Source organism: Chinchilla lanigera, unplaced genomic scaffold (genome assembly GCF_000276665.1).
Source record: "Chinchilla lanigera isolate Chin_1 unplaced genomic scaffold, ChiLan1.0 scaffold00074, whole genome shotgun sequence".
Classification (NCBI taxonomy): domain Eukaryota; kingdom Metazoa; phylum Chordata; class Mammalia; order Rodentia; family Chinchillidae; genus Chinchilla; species Chinchilla lanigera.
Window position 1 is genome coordinate 614140 of NW_004955475.1, and position 22714 is coordinate 636853.

Consider the following 22714-nt stretch of genomic DNA (forward strand, 5'->3'; position numbering starts at 1 on the left):
AAACATCATGGTGTACAATTGTACAAAAGGCAGCACTAATCCTTTCCACTGGTGTGAAGTTGAATACCATGTAATTTCCACTTTCAGGAGGAATCCTCTCGAACAGGCCTTCAGACGGCCCAATGTAAATCTAACCTCCAATCACCTTTTATATCATTACAGGATTGCTGTAAGCCATAAGGCCCCAGCATTCCTGTATTTGATATCTACCTCAGGATGACTGGAAGAAGCCCAAGGATGATGCAAACAATAACTCGTCTTCACAAAGCTATGGTGTTTCTTGAATATTTCACAAGTAATTCTAGGGTTTGGAATACTGATAATGTCAACATGTTAATGAATCAACTAAACCCGGAAGATAAAAGAAGACCTTCAATATTGATGAACGACAATTACACTGGGCAAAATATATAGAAAACCACTGCATGGGAACTAAGAAATAGGGTTTGAATGAAGAAATGTCTGGCCTCCCTGCAGCTAGGAAAAATTTGAATAAGTTGCGGAACATACGTTATGGTTTCAATACTATCCTTGTGATCTTGATCTGGCACACTTTTATTGTAAGGTCACAAATGGCAAGAAACATCTGGTACTTTGTGGTTAGTCTGTGTTACAAGTTTCTGTCATACTTCAGAGCCTCCAGCACCATGAGATACTGAAGACCAAGAGTTTCACATTAGAACATCTATGCATTTGGTGGTCTAAATGCACAACATGTAAAATATACTTAAGTCATCTCACCTTTTGTAAAGACATTAAACCATCTTAGAGCAGTGTGTACAGTAAAACATGGTACATTTGATGTAACATTTTAATGTTTATGCTCATAAAACCTAGTGAACACACTGCTGTATGTTCAGAGCTGTCTACAAGAGCCACCAAGATTATGATTTAACATTTTGATCAATGGAAAGAAAGAGCTAGGATAAAGGCAAGAATGGGGAAACAGAAACATTGACCAGTATAACTGCAATTCTGGAACATATTAATTAAAAATGCCTTAACATACAGTTCTAATAGTGCAATGGAAAGAATCTGAATTGCAATTTCCATTGCAATACTAGCTAAGTTGGTCGATACTTGACTCTTAAATGTTTGATTTTTTTTCACCAGTTTTAATTTTATTAAAACTATAGCCAAACTATTTTTAATTCATTCTGTAAGTTATTGAGTAGCATCCAATAAAAATATATTCTCATTTTTCTTTTTCTGATTAAATGCCTGGTAAATATCATTTTTCTGTAAGTATAATCAGTTTCTTTTATAATCATAAGGCTATACATTCAAGACTCTACTGGATCTAAATGGGTTTGAAAATCCACATCAATAAAACTATATTAAGCATCAAAAAGAGTAGGACTAAACTTTTCTTGTCCAAATTTTGATCAATTAAAAATCCTGTGAGATTGTGTTCATGTTTTGAACAAGTGGATTTCTTGAGACTTTTATGTTCTCTTTCCTTTATAAGTATTGTTTTAGGACTTTAAAAAGGCTCATACTGTCTTTCCAAAGCAATCTGAAAGTGCATTATTATAGAAGAATGTATTTGCAGCTAGTAATAACGTCAAGAAAATGTCCTCATGTGGTTAAACACATACTAATTTCAACAATGAAAGTTGAATTCCTTCAAGGAAAATATAATGCCTAATGTGTATAAAATTAAATAAATGAACCACATAAAATAGCAAACTGTTGAATGAGTTTGAAGATATCACTTATTTTTTTCTGCATGGGTTTTAGCTTTAGAAAGAAATGCATTATAGAAACATAGGAAGAAAACTGTATTTTCATGACACATTATAATTCCCTGTAAAACTCAATAAATAGTAGTCTACTATTTTAACATGTTTCGTTTAACAGATTATTCAGCATACCAAGCTGAAGTTGTACTATATTTAAATCACCAGCAGTATACCTTAAACATGGTTAAAGAGGTCATTTCACAGTATAAAATGTTACATGTAACTTTCCATCCTAATTTTCTTTGTTAGTTTAAATGCCATGTATAAGAAGTTTATTTTGTTACTGTGGACAAACTCAATGTAAAGGAAATCACCTTCTCACATGCAGGTGTATAATCTTGAAAAGGAAAAATGCTTCCTTGTTGAAGCTAGCTTTTCTGTAGTAAAACTTTTAAAATTATTTTAAAAGAAAAATTTATGTAAACACTCATATATTCTTTGGAATAACACTAAAGTCTCTGGTTTAGGACCATACCTTGTAGGAGGTGTGAGAGACTATGAGAGTGTGTGAAAGTGGGACAAATGATGAAGCCTTTGACTTAAGGTGGCCCATGTAATGTACATTGACCACTTTCCCCGTGTACTTCCAGAAGATGTTGAAATTGTGCTTACATTTTGTGACTTTTATACTCCTGCCAAATACCTAGAATCAGATGAATTTGTGTTTTACCGAAGAATCAGGCACACCTGTGCAGGCCTGTGACGTACACAGAAAGAGTTTGTTTTCTGAATGGTTCTACTGTCTTTAGAATTTAAAGAAATGTTAATTGGTAGGGTACTGAGGCTCCTGCATTAATTTTGTGTGTTTGGAAATTCTGTTGTGAAAGGTAAAGAATAAATGAAGTTCTAAAATTAGTATAATGAGTATATAGATTGATAGTCTATACCAGCTAGATTTTGGATTCAAGCCAAATTTAAAGATTTTGGAAATCCATTGTGTTTGTATCATTTGCTAGGCAATGTTTATAGATCTGTGTTTTTTCTACAAATTCAGTATTTTACTGGACTACCCATAAAATAAATTTATTTCATTTAACTGATTTGATATAACTTTATTCTAAAACATTTGGGTACCCCCTCCCCCCCTACTGACTCTAAGCTCTGATATATGTATTTGTAAATTGTGATGTCATTGTGACTATATTTAAATTTATTTAGTAACACTAATATGTCCTAAATCTCAGTGCAGAAGAGAAGGCCCTGTGATTTTTGGGGTTTTTTTGTTGTTCTTTTCTTTTGTTTTTTGACTTTAGGAACCCATAGAATATTCTTTGAATCTGTGTAATAATGCCTGAAAGCAAGGAGGGAAAAGATCCCATTTTCCTCCTTTCTTTGTGTCTGCAGGAACTAATGTCAGATTTTAAAATGTTTTTAATGTGAATTAATGCTCTCTTATAAGGAGTAAACAGAAGCATTATTAGGAGCTTTTGTAAACCAAAAAGTAATAAGCTAATCCCTATATTAGAAAAAAAAGAAATAAAAGGGAAGAAAATTGACACATGCTACAAAATGGGTGAATCTTCAGCACAGCAAAATCTCAAACACTGCATGACTCCACTTCTATGAGATACACAAAGTAGTCAAATTTAGAGACTAAAATTACAACGGCAGTTTCCAAGGGCTAGGGGAAAGGTCAAATGAGGAAGTTTGTGTAAGGGATAATAGTGCTGGTTTTATAACATGAAAAGTTTTGGAAGTTTGCTGCAGAACTTTCTGAATATACCAGTATCAAAAATGGTAGAGGTTCATTTGGCAAAATAGGAGCAATTAAGCTTAAGTCATAAATATCAAGGCTGGAAAATAAATCATTAAATACACAACAAGATGTGTTAAAAAGTACCAGTAACAAAAGGAGAACAACACATGAATAAAATTCAGCTACATGGGTTTACTGGATATAGTTTTCCTGCCTAGAGTCAAGTGGTGTTAGAATCACATACACTAAAGTCAAGAACAAAGAAAAAATACTTTGTCTTTTCTACAAGAGATAATGTTACATAATATATATTAACTCACAGAATGTACTTATAGATCATAACACAGAATTTAGTCATTATCTTTACTTAGAGGGAGACCACAGTATAAACATGTATACAAAAGTAATATAAAGTCGATTTTTAAAAACAAATGAAAATACTTGGCAGATGTTTCTTACCAATATAGACTTGCAGACACCTGCAACAGCCTGACAGGCAGCAGATGTGGGAAAGTCAATCGGCAAGTTGGGAAGTCCCAAAATTGTAACCAAAGGCAAGAGTCCTTTCTGGTTCACAAATTCCTGGCAGTGGTCATCTGTCGTATTGTTGCTCAGAATAGATTCCACAAATTTCATCTAAACAATGAAAAAATTTAAAACAGAGATTGACACTTGGAACTAGAAGACCAGCCAGGAGTAAGGACAGGGTGGGTCTACTAATAGTCTTGAAAACAGTATTTTCTACAATACCAAAACCTTGAGTGAATAGGGATTGAGGGATGAAATATACCCTAAAATATCCAGGAAATAAAGAATGATTACAAATTTTTCCCATTCTACCTTTTCAAGGACACCAAGAGTCAGGTAATTTCAAAGCCAAGATTAAGTTAAGGGACTTGCTCAGAGCCAATCAGGACTAATTTATTAATTTGCTCATTTAGTGCTCTTGTGTGCATGCCCCACCTGGAGGCACAAAATTACAGGTATTTTTCCCCAAATGGGCTTATAACAGAAATGAAACATGGAACACTGAAAGAATAATTTAGAGCAACAAAACAAAGCATTTTTTAAGAAAGTAAAATGTGGGCAATAAGTAATGGAAATGGTTAGTAGACTTCAACACATGCTAACCAGGCATTTCCTTTTTGCTATACAATTCTGGGAAAATTCAAACTCTTCAATTTTTCCTGCACGCTATTCGGGAAGTTAAAAGAAAAGGTCACATTGATTAAAAAGTGAGAGAGAAGTTAAGGAAGAAAAAATACGTTGAAGACATTCAGAAAACATAATATATGACTGACATAACAAAGCCCCCCTCTTCCTGTTTGGATTGTAAAGTGGTAATAGTAACAATGAACAGAAAATTGAGAATAAAAAGGCAACTGGGTGGTGGTGGTGATGGTAGCAGTGGTTAATCTTTGGCAAACCAGTCTAACGGAACAAAATCAAAAGGTTTGCAGGTTTATATATCTTTCCCTTCCACATTTTCCTGCTCCCAGTGGGGAAAAGATATAGAAATTACGAAGCTCTTTGATAACTGCACACATTTTCCAGAAAAGCACACAAATTTCCTCAGCTTGCCCTGTGATGAATCTTACCACATTCAGGATGTAATCCATGAGTGGGATAGGAATACGTTCCTCTGTACCAACAACCCTAATAAAGAAGAAAAGAGAGAGTTACACAGAAATTCACAGTAACAGTGCAAGAAAAGAAAGTGAAGAAAGGGACATAGTGAAATTCTAGGTGTTTTCCGTAAGTTAAAATTTAACAGACTTTAGTATATGAGCCTTTAGACAGACGCCACAGGGGGGAAAATAAACTGAAATAAATTCTAAAGGTAGCTTTTATTTCCTAACTGGGGTTGAGAGCATACAGACAAAAATGAATTCCTCAAAAGTATCGCACTTGTATTTGTATCACAAAACATTATCCTATCTTAGGGAAACTACTGTAAGAGAAATTCATCTATAGGAAAATCCTAGTAAGTAAGTTCAACTAAAAGACCTTAGACCATTAGACATTTGCTTAAAGAAAGAAGCTATGCAAATAAAACAAAATAAAACCTAACACATAGGCCGGGTGTGGTGGCGCATGCCTGTAATCCCAGCACTCGGGAGGCTGAGGCAGGAGGATCACTGCGAGTTCGAGGCCAGCCTGGGCTACAAAGTGAGCTCAAGGCAGCCTGAACTGCATGTCAAGACCCAGTCTCAAAAAGACAAAAAAAAAAAAACCTAACACATAAACACAAAACTGTATTCCTGCATCACGTTTAGAATTATGGCAAGTATAAAATGGAGCTTTGCTCAAAACTCCCTACTGACAAGTAATTCTGAACATTTAAATATGGTCAAAGATAAAATCTACACCCAATGCCTCCTTTCCTAACAATATGTACTACTAGCATGACAGTGTCTAAACTATTCAGTAATTTATTGGGGTCTTTTTTTTGCCTTTTCAGATGCTTTGATTCCCTATAACAGTTAAGAAGGTTGGAACAATGCTATAGCTGCACAAAGTCCAGTGTTTAGAGCTCAGTGACTATATCTGGGCTTTTAGAAGAAGGCAACAGAAGAAAAAAAGAATCCATGGAGCACATTCAAATTAAACAACATGCACCTCAAAGAAAAACCCTAGGAAAGAACAAATGGAACATTTAAAAAATGGGCCTTTGGACAGAGAGTGGGGGAAAGGAGTAGATATAGAAAAGAGAGGCAGGGGGAGAAGAGAATGCAAGAAGAAAGTTGGCAAGATGCTACTAGTTCTCATCTGAGCAAGACAAAATGTGAATATTTAGCTGCATTTGGCAGCAAAATGTAGCATAGGCAAAAAGACTGAAGAGGCAAAATAACAGCTTCAGTGTAAGATATGCAGGGTATTCCAGATCGTGGGTGGGGGCCTGTGAAAATTCTCAATGAAAAATTTGGGAAGAACTTTATACAATAGAAGACCAACAAGCCAGGATTCAAATGATTTCATAGGAGAACCACAAACGTTTCCTTAACCACAATGTTCCTCCTTAGAACTATTGCAGGTTTCCTTGTTACTTATACCAATCACCCAGTTCAACTTAGCCTCACTTGCTTGAAAAGAGCCCAGACATCCATCTCTCTATAGCTAAAAACTTTTAAGATGTGGTTTCAGTCCACTGAGATATCTGTCCCTTTGCAGAAATATAATGGCAAAGAGCTTAGAGATATAATTACATTGAGCCCAGATGATTCGCTCATAGTCAGATCGAAGTTGGGGAGAACAAAAACACAGCTAACAGTGATTTTTCATAGAAATCCAAGAACAAATCTGTTCAGTAACTACTTTTCTCTCTCCATCCCCTCACATTTGACTACCAGGCTAAAGAAGCCATGTAGGACTCCTGAAAATGATTAACTCCAACAGAAAGCTACCTACCAGCTGGTTTCAAGACAAGTCATGCTCATATTCAACTTATCAGAAATATTAAGTCAACATTTTAATACAATACAATTCCTGACTTGAAATTATAATATAAAGTTAGTGTGATAAAATCAGCATTGTATTAGCAAAAAAACAGCACACATGAGGATCAGTGGAACAGAACAGAAGATGCAGACACAACTACAAACACATTCAGCCACCTTATCACTGACAAAGAGGCCAAACATGTTCACTGGAGGAAAGATAGCATCTTTAATAAATGGTGCTGAAAAAACTGACTTTTTACATGTCAAAGACTAAAACTAGACCCATGTCTGTCAGAATGCACTAAACTAAAATCAAAAGGGATCAAAGATCTAAGTATTAAAACAGAAATATTATAAAAATCTACTGAAAGAGAAAGTAGGTTGAAATCTTGAAGACAGGGGTAGGCAGAAAATTCATGAAGAAAACACACACCACACGGGAAATACTTTAACAAAGAATGAACCACTGGGATTTCATCTTACTAAAAAGCTTTTGCATATCAAAAGAAATCACCAACAGAGTGAAAAGGCCACCCACAGGTTGGGAAAAAATTTTAGCACGTTGTCCCTCAGACAGAGGACATAAAATTGAAAAAAACCAGGGACCCAAATCCAAAGACACAATCCAAAATTGTGCACCTGAGATGGATACACACTTCTCAGACGAAGAAATACAAATGGCAAATAAATATATGAAAAAATGTTCAACACTGTTGGTCATTTGAGAGATACAAATTAAAATAAAACTGAGATTCCATGCCACTCCAGAAAGAATGGCTATCATCAAGAAATCAACCAATAACAAATGCTGGAGGGGCTGTGGGGAAAAAGAAACCCTTCCCCGCTGTTGGTGGGAGTGTAGAATGGTGCAACCACCATGGAAATCAGTATGGAGATTCCTCAAAAACACTAGGATTAGAGGTCCCATTAGAACAGCTATTCCCCCCCTCTGCATATGTTCCTAGAAAAATTAAAAACATACCACAGAGATGTATGTGCACCCATGTTTACAGCAGCACAAATTCTAATAGTTAAATCTTAGAAACAACCCAAATACATATCAAATGAGGCATGGATAAAAAAGATGTGGTCTTTTTATACAATAGAATACTACTCAGTCATAAAGAAGGATAAATTAGAGACTTTTACAGGTAAATGGATGCGACTAGAGACCATACTCATAAGTGAAAAAAATCAGACTCACATTTGTAAACACTGTATTGTCTCCTTGGTATGAGGAACTGAAAGAGTAAATAAGGTCCAAAATACACAACAGATACTGTGAAAACGGAAAAAATTCTTCAAAATAAAAAGGAACTAGGATGAGGTCAAGGGAAAAGGAAGGAAGGGAAATGGAGAAAAACAAAATAGTTATACTACTAGTTTCTCTTAGTTCATTGGAAAGAAAGGTTTGTGCTAATATCATTTGGAGAATGTTTTTATGCCCTTATTTTATACTCTGATTAACTTTTAAAGATAACAATACTCAACGTGTTAACTATTGTTACTCTATTATTTTATGAACTTTTATTTACTTTCATAAAAAGACTGAATTCTCTTGATGAAGCAATAAACTATAATGATTAAATTACAAATTTTGTGCCTCTCTCATTTCTCTCAAATATATACTCTGATCAATTTTACATGTACTTATTTTTTTAGTGGGGAGAGAGGAGAATCCAAGTGTCTTTTGGAGCTCTTAAGGAGAGCAGTGCCGTCAGTAAATGAGGCCTCCTAATGGGCCACATTATAGGAACAAATGTTTCTCTGCACTCATTGTTTTTAAAACCCAGACAATTGCTAAAGTTTCAAGACCACATGGACTCACATTTCACTCAAGGTATTCAGAAGTGGGCGATAATACAGGCACACTAAATAGATTAATCACAAAATGAACCGCTGGTATACAGCTACAAACCCTTACTGTTATATGAATTCGTGGGAACATCACACTTTCTGGGATTTGGTATAAATCAAAAATGGATAAAGCAAAATACAGAGGCCAAAACACAAGTATTTAGAATCACCGGTTGTGCATATTCCTAAATGTAATACAATGCTGTAATGATATAGTTTCTTTAGTCTAGGTCTTTAGTACAAAACTATGTATCTCAAAATCATATACAAACACCATTTTTACAGGTTTGCTGCTATTTTGGGGAAAAATTAAGGAAAAGAGCATTGTTCTTAGCCTGAAAACAAAAAAACTAGACACTTAAATCTATAAACAGGGAGAAGGGAGATATTTTATATATATATAATATATATATATATTATATATATATAATTAGTTTCAGCAATGAAAAAAAACCACTGATAGGGCTAAATACAAGAACATATATACATCAGATACAATACACACATAAGAATCCATCCACTTCACCATTCTGTTTATAAGATGTTCTTGACAGGAAAAAAGTATTCTACAATGATAGAAGTAAGATCAGGAGCTGCCTCATTTTGGGGTAGGGAAATCAGAAATTTCAAATTTTGAAACTTGTACACTTTGCTGTATAGAAATAGACTTCAATGGAAAATACTAGGGGCTAGGGATTTAGCTCAGCGGCACAGCACCTGCCTGGCAAGCGCAAGGTTGTGAGTTCAATTCCCGGTACCAGAAAAAAACAAACAACAAGGCCAAAAAAAAAAAAAAAAAAAATTAGAAAATACTAAAAAAAAAAGTTGTCTGCATGTATATAAGGCAGTAAGAAAATGGATGAGTATACAGAAAAATAGGGATTTGCGATCTTTGCTTAAGTATTCTGGAACTGGGAGAATAGAAACTTTAAGGGGAAACATATATTCCAAATCTTTCTAATAAGCCTCTCTTTTGTACTGGAAGAATGTGTACAACAACTCCCACGCATAACAGGATAAAATAAACATTGTAGATTTCAAAATAAAACTTTGCTTTGCTTGGCATACTGGTGCAACCTCTTATCCCTGTACTTGGCACACTGAGCAGAGGCAGGAAGATTCTAGCACTTGAGGTCATTCTGGGCTACATAATTAGTTTAAAGGTAGTCTAGATTGCATAGTGAAACCATATCTTAAAAAAAAAAAAAGATGGGGAAACAAAAGTGAAGCACAGAATAGATTTTTGGTAGTTTCTTACTTTTCTCTCCAGCCGTAATAATCTACTTAATGACCTTCCTCCAAAAACGCTAGACGTGAAAAGGTATATATATCAGAATTTGTGAGACTTTTAAATATGCTATGAGAATGAAGTAGTGATCAGCACCATGCCCTGTGGAGTACAGAAAAAGAGATACTATGGTATAGTAATTACTAGAATCCTTTGCATCTCAGATGCTCCATCTGATGATCACAATGGTAGAATTATTAATGTTATGGGTCTACATTTCTCCTTTCTTTTTCTTGTCAGTCGGGATCCATTAGAGCCAACTCTCTGGGCATTTAAGATGTAAAGAATCCTTAATCTCATTCAATCCATTAAATAATCCTTACCAATTGATTAAATACTATAAAACAGACATAGGGATCACTGATAAATGAAACTATGTTACTGTTCTTAAGAATCTTATAGATTAGTAAGGAAAATTTGAGTATACACAAAAATGTTGGGAGAACGTTAACACTTCCCATTTAAAAGAAAAAGAAAAAGTTTCTTTAAGAATGAGACAATTGCTGGGTTATAATCACATTTCCTGGGAGGCTGAGGCAAGAGGATCACCATGAGTTCGAGGCCAGCCTAAACTACACAGTGACTTCAAGACCAGCCTGAACCATGTAGGGAGACAAGGTCTTCAAAAGAATCCGCCCTCCCCGCCCCCCAAAAAAACACACAAAAATCACAAAACAAAACAAACCCCAAACCAAACAAAGAAACAAATCCAAAACAATGACATATCTGAGCTGTCCTTGCAGAAACTTGGCAGGCAGAAAGGAGGCAGAGATAATTTGGGAAAGGGGGACAAATGTGCACATAATAGTTATAGATACCATTAAGAAAAAAATGGACAGTGAAGAAATGAGGGTTGTTAAGAAAATGCTCATTTGCTGCAACAGCTTGAATTGGGTATGCTAGATCTAAGGTGTCTGGTAAGACGTTCAGGTAGAGAAGCTATATGTACATGGATTTATACTGACAGAAACCACTACCATGTTTCACAATTTTAGTAAAGAAAAGGTACTTAATCCACTAGAGTCATTGATAATTAAGGGTAGGGTGAAGGAAGCCCTAAGACACTGACTTTTTCACAAAAAGCATTTTGCTTTCTTCCATGGTGTCCTCTTCCACAAAAGAGACATATTAAGGTAAACAGAAGATGATACTAAAACACAGGTAGGTTTACTTTCACAGAGTAAGATACCAGCTTAATAAAAAAAAATGCATTTAGTATTTAATTAACACCAAGTTCACTGCCCTCTAGTGCCCCAAAAGGACACACCAGTTTTGGATTTTAGGCCTTTCACCCAGCTATCCACTCCACCTGAATGTTCTTCTAAGTCCCAAGCCACTCTTCAGTACCAGCTCAAATCTATTTGTACCCACACCTAAAATGTTTTAGTTAGTATTTATATAAGTAGTTCTGATACAGGCATAAACAACAGTTATTTTGTGAATAAATGCATTACTACCTAAAGGGTTCACTCTTCTTTTTGGCATAAAGGAGTTTAAGAGTCACCTGCTAGAGCAATGGTCTCAAACCTATAGGATCTGTGGGTTCTGGGCTGGAGTTTGGGCACTCGTCTCTAAAAGGTTCACCACCACTGTGCTATAGTATATACTACATCTGCATGTAAATCCCATAATCTTAAAAAGCTTGTCTAGGCTATTCACTGCCAGGCAGCAACCTCAATCCCCATTCCTGCATCCAAGGAGTTCATTCTTTTGTAGAACAAACCTGAAATAAATAGAAATGAGAAAAAAAAAATCTATACCTGGAGTCAGTCATTCCAAAGCCTCATGATTTACTTGAATGAACAGGTAAGAATTAATAAACAAAAACCACCTACCCAAAATGAATGTCCAAATTTTTAAGGACTTCTTAGAAGACAGAGATCAAATGTGCAATGTGTTTCATATGTATTTAATTCATGTTAAATTATTCATTTTAAGCGATGATGTGGAATATCAAATCAATGAAGACAAAGCAAGTCCTCTGCACAATGCCTAACAATGTGCACAGCTTTTAAGAAAGACAGCTTCCACAGGCAACCAGTATTACTAAATACCAAAGCATAAGTAACCTAAGAGCCAAGAAGGAAAGCCTATATACTCCTAGAATCAGAAAGAATAAAATGATCTAGTATGACTCACTTTTTATAGATGAAAGTCAAATAAGCGAAGAGAATGCAAAAAGCATACAGAGTGCATGCACAGCATGTAAGATGCACAGGGTTCTACCCCCAATACAAAGAAAAAAAAAGACACTAAGACTTAGATAATAACATGCCCAAGATGACAAGACTAGAAAACTCTTGAAGCACTTACTGCTGATTAGGCTCAGTTTCACTCGGCTGGGTAGAGTTAAAGCTCTGCATAGCTTGTACTTCCTCTTCTTCCTCATCCTCGCTGGAGGCTTCTTCTGCAGCATGATTAGACCTTGGGGGAGGAGCAGTGGCAGTGCCATCAGCCTTCTGAATTGATGGCTTTTGACATATGTATTTAGGATCTCTTCCAAGATTACAGATTTCTTCAAGTAACTGAAACACACAAAGAGTAAGATTACTTATTAGTAATTAATGATCTAAAGGGATGATTAACATTTTGTATCTTCTATGTGCTATGTATCTGCCAAAAAAATCTGTATATAATATATACTGTCCCTGGAATATAGCCATTAATTCCATTTTAAATATTAAAAAATTAAATTTCTGATAAGTTAAATAATTTGTTCAGGCTGTTTAAGTAACTGGACAAACTGACTCCTTTTCATAATTCAATAAGCACCAGAAACACACACTAGTTTCAATAATCCTAAAATGTAGGGCTAATGAATGAGGGAGGGCAAAATTCAAGTAGAAATGGTCAGAATGGGTAATATGCTTTTACAAACAAAAGCTAAACCTTGTGTAATTGTTAAAAACATGTAAGAAAGCAGTACACAAATGTTTGCATTAAAAGATGTTTTTTTGGTGGTACTGGGAAAGAACCTAGGGCCTTTCCCCAGTCTTTTAAAATTCAGAGACAGGGTCTCACGAGGTTGCCCAGGCTGGACTCTAATTTGTGATCCTCCCACCTCAGCATCCCAGACAGCTGAGATTTCAGGTATGTGCCACTACTCCCAATTGTAACAATTATATTTACAAGGAAAATGATTTTCAATCAGATAAAGCTGGAATTAACCAAGACTTCTTTCTGGTTAGACTTGAACTAAAATTAATTTTTCTGGCAATGGGCCAGTCCAATAGCAGAAAACTGAGGCAGACATAGTGTTCTTACAAATATAGTACAAGAATCCAAATGACCTTCAAATGACAAGAATCCAAACTGTAGGCCAAATATTTTTTAAAACCAATCTCTTTATTGCTCTCTCAAGATCATGGTCATATCTTTGTATGTCCTACCTTTATGATGGCAGTTGTGGCATCTGTCTTGAGGGTGGGCTGATGTCTCATAAGCTCATCAACAGCACTCCCCAGGTTGGATGCAGTATCCCCTTGAAGCAAACAATAAACCATTAAAAGAAAAAAGTACAGTTTGTGTCTATTTTGTTTTAACCTAACATGGAAAAAAACTAAGCTGGTTGTTTTCTAATGCCATGCTGTCTTAAATGAATTCATTATATCTGCTTCCATCCACCAAATCACTGGGGAGGAGGATGGCATCAGTCTATTAAACATATCTGAAGGTAACCCTATGTACTGCACTCTAACCTGGCAATCTCTCAAGAACTGAGGTTTTTTTTTTGTGTGTGTGAGACAGTGTCTCATCTCCTATTCCAGGTTGGCCTGGAACTTGAGGCAATCCTCTTGTTTCTCACCCTTTGAAATCCTGGGATTATAGGCATGTGCTACCATGCCTAACTAAGGTCTGAACTAATATTATAGAGCAATAAAGCTAACGAGAGAAAGTACCATAAATTATTAATAATCCTCCAGCTGCCTCAGTAAGTAACAATAGTGACTAAGGAGTTATAGTATTGGCAGAAAATACAAAACACAATTTTTCCTTCCATCAGACTAGCCTCAAACCCAAAAGATCATCCTGTGTCAGCCTCCGGAATAAGAAAGCATATTTTTGGAAACAAACTTCTCTGGAACCCTACTTCCTAGCTCCTCAGTGATCTGTTCACAAGTACACAGAAAAGGAAGTCTATTCACCTGTGACTATCTTAAGAGACTTGGTTATTAGAACACCATATTACCAGAATCAATGCCCTGGACCTCATGTTTTCATTGCTGTAGACTAGACGGAGGACCTAGAAATAAAAACACTGGTGCATTCTAATATCTGTTTCTTACCAGCACAAGGATACTGTTAACGCAAACTGTTCAGAAGTATGGGGATATTTTAAGTACACAGTCTTCCTATAAGAGTGTATGGTAACAATGCCTATTAAGCTTAGCATTACCTAGATAAAAAAAGATGTGCAGTCAAGAAAGGGTTTCCAATTTCCTACTGCAAAATAAATACTATCAACTCACCAAGGGGATCAGAACTCCTCCTCCTCCGCATGGCTGGGAGGTAATCTGGAGACAGAAGAACTTTGAAGAGACGTTCAAATGGCTGACATTGTACAAAAGACTGAAGACCCCGGGCATTCAAGCAGAGAGCACTAAATACATTTGGGAGGGAGCCAAGGACTTCACGGGTAGCAGGCACCTAAAAGGAAGAGAAAGAGCTGGAATACACCTAAAGAGTTCAGGTATAGATGCTAGGGACACCTAGTCGGAGCTCTATCACAGGGGGAAATAGGAGGGAATTTCACACCCAGGTCCCAATTAGATTTGACACTACATACAGAAGGGATTTAGGGTTAGGATTTTTGAGCAGTAAGACTGCCTTCAAGTATGTGTGTCTCAGAGGGATATATACACAGAGTGCATTCTTTACAGAACAGCAAATAGGACTCACATCTTTGATAAGCAGTGCATGCAGCATGACATCCGTTAACCCATTGTCCTGCAGTGAGGACAGCAATGATGGTTCTTGAAATACAAACACAGTCACCACTTCAGTAGCTAAGAAAGATGAGAAAAAATGTGGAACTGAGATTCCTAATAGGAATTAAAAGTAACACATCAAACGATTTATTCAATTCTAACAATTTAAAGTCTTGTGTTTACTAAGAAAATTCCTAATACCACTCATTAGAGATTCATCACTATTAAGAATTTAGTGATTGTCCTTCAAAATTCTTATAGGTATTATTTTTAAAATAAGTAAGGTTATATTATATAATTTGCTTTGCTTTCAATGATAATATAGACATTTATCTCGGTCACTACAATAGATTCACTTGTTAATTGCTACATAGTATTATACTACACACATGTATTACTATGTATATAAATTTGTCCTGTACATTGAAAACTGGTAAATATAAATATATATTCTTTTCTGATTGCTGAAGCAGGAAAAAAATATCAAAGATGCAGGTTTGATGAGTTACAGCAGATGCAAAATTATGGACAAAGGGTGTTATAAATAAGGGTATTCAGTAATTTTAAACTAGTAAAAGCACTGAAAAAGTCATTAAAATATATATTCACCTGACTGGTTTGAAATGTGCAAGATAGGCTATTACCACCAAAGATTTTAAAAACCAGACAGAGCAGGTGCATATAATACCCACAAATCATGTAAAAACAAACTTCTAAGAGTGATTTTTAAGACCTAAAAGAAACCAGAGGATTTTCCCCTTGAGCTGGTCTCATTATCTCAAATGCAAATAAAATGGGGACCTTGGGATTCTTGGTTGGCTATGTCCAAATCTGTTTTTGGGTTCTTTTTAGTATGTGAAAAACCTTTCCATTTACTTATATTTGTACAAATGAAATTCTAAGGAGCTGGGGATTTAGCTTAGCGGCACAGCACCTGCCTGGCAAGTGCAAGGTCGTGAGCTCGATTCCCGGTACCAGAAAAAAAAAAACAAAAAAAAAGAAATTCTACAAGGTGATAAAACCTAATAGAGGTGAACTAAAATTAGCGTTCTACTACTAGAGATTACTGAGACATAAAATCTGTTATTAAAAGCTCCAGCTATGCCATCACAATGCCACTGAATGAGAACACTATATTCTTTCTCTCTCTCTTTTTTTTTTTTTCTTTTTTTTTTTGAGATAGGGTCTCACTATGAAGGTGTCCAGGCTGGCTTTGAACTCATTATGTAGCCCACGTAAGCCTCAAACTAGTAGCAACCCTCTTTCCTGTCTCCCTGCGTGCTGGGATTAGAAGCATATGACACCATGCCTGGCTTATATTCTCTCTAAAATATCAATGAATGACTAATAATTAGAACTAAAAGTAAAGAGTAGACATATGCACAAAGCAAACAGCTCTGGGTAAAAACTGAGTTGAGAAGGAAAAAAAAAAAACTACGGCAGGTCTATTACCTATACAATAGGGTTTCTAGAAGAGAACATGTAAGTTAAAAAAAATTCAGATTTCATAAAAGCCCTAACCAAGTTCTCTTATGTGGGAACAACAGGTACAACTAAATATACCATAATAAAATTTGTGCCAAAGGTAAAGAGAAAATGTCACAGATATTCCAGAGAGAAAATGCAAATTCCCTGTAAAAGAACAGAGCCTGCTTGACAACATGGGTCACCTATAACATACAGCATTACAATGGAATGGAGAAACATCCACCAATTCTGAAAAAAAAAAAAGTTAATATTTTAAAAGCTATCCAAGGATATACTCCAATAAAATAAAAAAGAATCTCAAGGCAGCAAAAGTTAGGGTCACTAAAAATGCAAAAAGAAAAAAAAAAACAAAAATGTTAAAGGTAGATTGAAGGTCTTATTCTGCATTGTCTAGCAGAGGAATAAAAAAGTTTTAAAGCCAAAAAAGTACAAGGATCATCAATAAAAACAAAGGAATTAAAAAAAAAATCTAAGATCCAGACTATGAAAAACGGGAAACAGACTAAAATTACATAGAAGACTATAGGAACAAACAAACACTGGAGATTATAAGAAAAATGACAAATTACCTTAACTAAATAAAAATTCAAATAAAATTAAATCATTCTGCTGGAAACTAACAGCTAAAGTAAAAATCTGAAAAAGTATTTTTAAATGTGCGAAGCTGACAACAAATTATAGCGAAAAGCCCAAATTAAGTGAAAATGGGAATTTATAGTCTTAGGTTTATGTCTTGAGAGTAACCTTGGTGATCTTTGTTTTCAAAAAGTTTTAGGTAACTTAGTTGGACACAAAAGCAGGGGACATACCTTTGATAAGTAGGAAATTTAGTAGACAGGAAATCTTTATTTTATGAATGGCAGTAACACTAATCACATGTGATGGGATATAAAGGAAAAGCTGCTGCTTTCCACCCTATACCCAGGTCATTTCAAATAAACGATAGTACTCAAGGGATTAGAGACCTGGCTATAGTTATTTTGGCATTCAAGGACACCTTAGTAAAGTTGTATCTATGGTTAATAGTTTTATAGGCTCCTGGATAGGAGCAAATAGCTACATGTTTTTTTTCTGGTCAGTAAGCTCAAAATAGTTATATTCAGGATCATCCCTGAAGGCCCTCCATGCTGGAAATATACTGTTGCTCAGATTCCACACATTACAATTAAAGTCTGTTACATCTTAACTCAAGCTAATTTTAATGTCAAGGCTGACCAACTGTTCATATTTTTCACATAAACGCACATATTATCCTTGTTCTTGACTCAATGAGTGCACTGACAGCTCTTCTTACTACAGACTTTGGGGCCCTTAAATTTTGAGGTACATGTCAGTGGCATCCCAATGCGATTGGACCTATCCAAACTGCATCCTTCAAATGTGATCTTTGTGCCCTGTCCTAACACAGGTATTAGCACCAACAGAAATTTCCTAATGAGTTGATATACTTTCTCTCATTAACAAATAAATGTTACTGGGCCAATGCCCCAATATACCAAAAAATCTATTCTTGTCTTATCATCCACAGATAGCATGCCTGGTACGACACAATGGCCTAGTCAAGAACACTCTCTTAAGCTTGCAAATTGGAAAATGGTATAATAAATGGGTCACTCTTTAGTCCACTTCCTTAGTTATCATAAAATCTCAACTTTTAAGTTGCATGACCCGCTAACAAAATACAACTAAGATTTTATTTTTGACCTTTCTGTTCACAAAAGGAGATGTTTCCCATCTATAAGTCTGTAATAGAAAAACAGAATCTCCCTCATTTAAGTGACACTTTCCCACTTTGCATCCTGGTGGAAGCCATGGTGTACTAGATAGAGCCTGGAATGAAAGTGGATGAGAGAATGGGACCCACTGAAAATTAAGTGTCCCAGGAATGGTGGCTGATGCCTGTAATCCCAGCATTTGGGAGGCTGAGGCAGGAGGATCATGTTTCAGGCCAGTCTGGGCCACATGAGTAAATTCAAGGGCAGCATGCAAAACTCTGTCTCAAATAAACAAACAAAAGAATGAAAATTAGGGCTGTAACTCTCCCTAAATATTCTGTATGCCATACGAAAGGTCTTTGACGAAATCTATTCCTAATATGATGGTATTAAAGGCTTGATAAATGCAGCTTCCTTTCTCCGGGAAATATAGATTTTGATACTTGCCTGGTCCCACACCTAAAAATGGTTCTTCAAAAGAGAAAAGGTAGATCTTAAAGTATGTTCACAGTATCAACATTTTAAAATATAGTATCTTATGTTAATTCTGGATCTATCTTACTAGAGAGACACTGAATGGGCAGTCAGTCACCAGATTTGAGGATGGCAATCCTCATGACTCTCACAATAAAACGCACTTCCAACATGACAAAGCCTAGATACCACAGGCTTGAAAATGCCACTATGGAATAATCTGGCTCTGGTTTATTTGCCCATTCTTCATTTGGCTCAAAGTCTGAATCTGAGATTCCAGTACACCTACTGAGTGTTAAACTTCTTGGGTTCTTTTTTGTCCATTCTGTTACTACGTATTTCCACAATTTCCTTATAAGAAACTGCTCTATCATTCTGATAGGCAAAGGGATAATGATCTTCAGTTATTACTGTAATAACTTATCAAAATTATAAAACCATGTGCCAAGACTTTAAAGCTAGCCAAGGATTCCTATCAACCCCAATGCACTGTACATGATGAGATAGTCCCAGCCTCTATACTAACTTTGTATTTTAAGTACCTGTTATGGTTTTTATCTTTACGTGTGTCCCCCTCCACAAACCCCACACCCTCATGTGCTCACAGGTGGGGCTTTGGGGAGGTGACTGGATCATGAGCGTGTGATACTAGTAAGTATACTGAGTGGGAGAGTGCAATACAGTGGATCAGTACACTGATCTTTATAGCTCGGTGGGTGTGACACTGGGAGGTAAAGCCTGGTGGTAAGCAGTGGGTCACTGCGGGTGTGGCCTGGAAAGGAATGTATCTCTCCTCCTCTCTTGACCTCTGTTCTGCTTTCTGTCTGCCATGTCATGAACAAGCTTCCTCTGCCACGCTGCCCTGCCTTGGAGCCAACAAACTGGACTAAAACCTCTACAAACTATGACCCAAAATAAACCGCTCATCCTTTAACTTCTGAGTATTGAATACTTTGTCATAGCAGTGAGAAAGTAACTAAGACACTACCCCAGATCACTCATCTCAAGTCCACAGTCCCATCTGCTAATCCCCTTCTTTGCCAGCCCACACTTTAGACTGTACTATTTGATAAACAATATCCACATCTACTTTCTTTAGTCTGCTAAGATATGTATGTAATAGTAACAAAGAATGTCATCTGAGCACTAAACCTCCAACCATGTTAATAGGTACCCTATCCTAGGCAACTACTTTAAGTCTTGTCCCCTTGGAGGTCTTCAATACTTATATTGATTACCTGTCAATCTCTCTGGTGAGGCCGTAAATAATAAACATGATGGCACTAACATCAGCTAGGATAGAAACAGGGTATGCAGACCTGAACAAAGAAAAAAGGCCAATTGGGGAGGTTAAAGAAGACACAGCAAAGGGGATAAATCATATAAGTAGAGTGGAAGGGCTAGGGTTTGGGTATGGCAGGCAGGAATTAGAATTTTTATTTGGTGGGTTTTAGCATGAAATAATCTATTGCAGCAGGTCATTGTGACCTCTCTATATGATTCCTCATTAATTTCTCCTTTATGGACTCAGGGCCATTCAGATGTACATACAGTGATGTTGTGCTGCTGAGAACATCTGTCCTAATAAAAATATGCCAATTAGAAACTTCTGTGTCACAACTCCTACTTAGCAAGGACACACATTCCACTTGTAACTATCTTCATCCCTTTAAACTTATATGAGCTGACCTGGTTCCTATGTGCATTCAGAACCCAGAATATCTTAGATGCAACTAGAAAGCCTAGCTATTTCATCAAGTCCAGCCAGAAAAGGGAACACTCGGCCATCTTATTATTATACTGGGCCTCATCACCATCTCTGGAAGATGGGCACATGTTTAGGTGCCTTTAATTCTGTAACACAAACTCAAATAATAGAGGCTACACTAAGTCCATGTCATAATTTCTGGCACACCACATAAACCAAGTATCTCAAGCCTCAGCAAAGCAATCTAGTTGCTATGATAGCTGATAATAGACTGGCATTAAACTATCTACTAGTATCTCAAAGTAGAGTTTATACCTTAAAGGGACCTCCTATTGAATGAGGATCAATAATAGAGAAAAGGTAGTCAAAGCAGTTAAACAAGTAAGACATCAAGTAAAACAACCAATTATATTAATAAAATACTCCAGGAGATTCTTGAACCCCCATTAATTCCTTTTTCTGGCCATTTCCTGACTAGAGAAAAAGACTTTACACTATCATTTAAGGAGCTAAAACAACAATTTCTAGTCTAATTATTTTGAATTGGCTTTGCAATTCTCTTTGAAGTACATGATCACTTACAGGAAATCTGTGCTAATTCAGATACCAAATGAATTAATTAATTAAGATCACAGGAAAGAAAATATGGACCTCCAATGTTGTTTGATTTAGTCCTACAAATCTCATTTACTACCTGTATGTCCACATTCCCTGCATCATTCTGATAGGGCTCATCTGAATCCCATCCCCATCCCATAGTACATGTGTTCTTTTGCTGCCTCTTTCAAACTCCTTCTTTATAACAAAATAAATAAAAACAACCACCACTCATACATTCATCTTTCTCTGCTCAGGACTTCTGTACCTGACTAGATTTCCCTACCTGTATATATGAATCTAACCTTGGAGAGGTTCCATGTCCCAGTGGAATTGTTATAATACACAAGAACTCTCAACCTGATAAGGAAAAATAAAACGAATATAAAATTTCTGCTAACCTCATACGTAGTAGTGAAATTTTTAGTGTTTTCCATGCTAAATTCATCGGGACAAAGGAAAGAGAACCACTCTTCCCACCTCTATTCAACATATGCCTAAACTGTCTGCCAATGCATTAAGGCAGTGTTATGATTTATATCTAAGATTTTCCCTCAAAGCTTAATGCACTCATAGGTGGGGATTTGGGGAGGTGACTGAATCATGGGTGTGTGATAATCATCAATGGATCAATCCATGGATGGGCTTATGAATAGGTGTCATGTTCGGCAGTGAAGTTTGGTGGGAAGAGGTGGGTTACTATGGGTATGTCCTGGAAAGGTTATATATTCCCCTTCTTCTCAGCTCTGCTTTGCCGCCTGTCTGCAATGATATGAACTGTTTCTTTTCCAACACGGAACTCTGCCTTGGAGGCAGCTGACTATGGACTGAAACTTCTACAAACATTTTCCCCTTTAACTGCTGGGTGTCAGGTATTTTGTGCCAGTAATGAGAAAGTAACTAAGACAGAAAAAAAGGCTAACGAAGTAAAACTGTCTACTTATAGATGAAAAGATGAGAATATTTAAAGAAATCAAAACAACTGAACTGTCGGGCATGGTGGCGAACGCCTGTAATCCCAGCACTTGGGAGGCTGAGGCAGGAGGATCGTTGTGAGTTCGAGACCAGCCTGGGCTACAAAGTGAGGTCAAGGCCAGCCTGAGCTGCATACTGAGACCCTATCTCAAAAAGACAAAACAAAAACAAAAACAAAAAGCAACTGAACTTTGCAAGGTCAAAAAATACAAGCTTAATACACAAAAATCTTAAAACGGCTTCAGCAAGGAGTCAAAGTGTATAAATTCTAGTAGCTAAAAGTATTCTCTGTAGATGCTTAAAAATATTCATACACAATGCCTGTTACTAACTTCCTGATACTTGTACACCCCCAATAAATTCCTTTAACTTAAGGAGAATTCTAGCAGCTTATATGTTTAGCACATTGTTTCAACAAATACCTATTAGATAAAAATCAGGCTCTAATAAAATGAATACTCAGAGCAATGCCAATGTCAAAATGCAAACATTTTTGCAAATAACTAAAAAGTCCCCAAAACTGTATTTTCTATGCTGTAACGTAATATTTTAGACACCAGTATAGAATATATTGTACCTTAAAGGGATCGCCTACCAAATGTGGAATCAATTCTGAGAATGGAATTGTTTCCACTACTTTCTCTTACCAACGTTAGGGACTTAACATTGAATAAAATAATTTTAAGCACATCTTAAGCTCAAGTATAGCATAAATAACCCCAAAGTACAATACAACTTCTTCTTACAAATGATTCAAAATACAATGATTTCTAAAAGGGTGGTACTCAATAGATATTTGAAATGGA

The 22714-nt window shown here is 36.2% G+C and overlaps 1 protein-coding gene across 6 annotated transcripts in view; it reads right to left on the reverse strand.

Annotated features, from left to right (window-relative positions):
- The window catches only part of Huwe1 (HECT, UBA and WWE domain containing 1, E3 ubiquitin protein ligase), a gene marked incomplete at its 5' end in the record, with an annotated part of 121129 nt that overhangs the window by 63497 nt on the left and 34918 nt on the right, over positions 1–22714 (reverse strand). For all 6 annotated transcript variants that reach the window (XM_013502817.1, XM_013502819.1, XM_013502816.1 and 3 more), the window contains 6 exon segments: positions 3898–4074; positions 5037–5094; positions 12337–12548; positions 13413–13504; positions 14493–14670; positions 14923–15029. In XM_013502817.1, coding sequence (XP_013358271.1) covers positions 3898–4074; positions 5037–5094; positions 12337–12548; positions 13413–13504; positions 14493–14670; positions 14923–15029 — 824 coding nt within the window.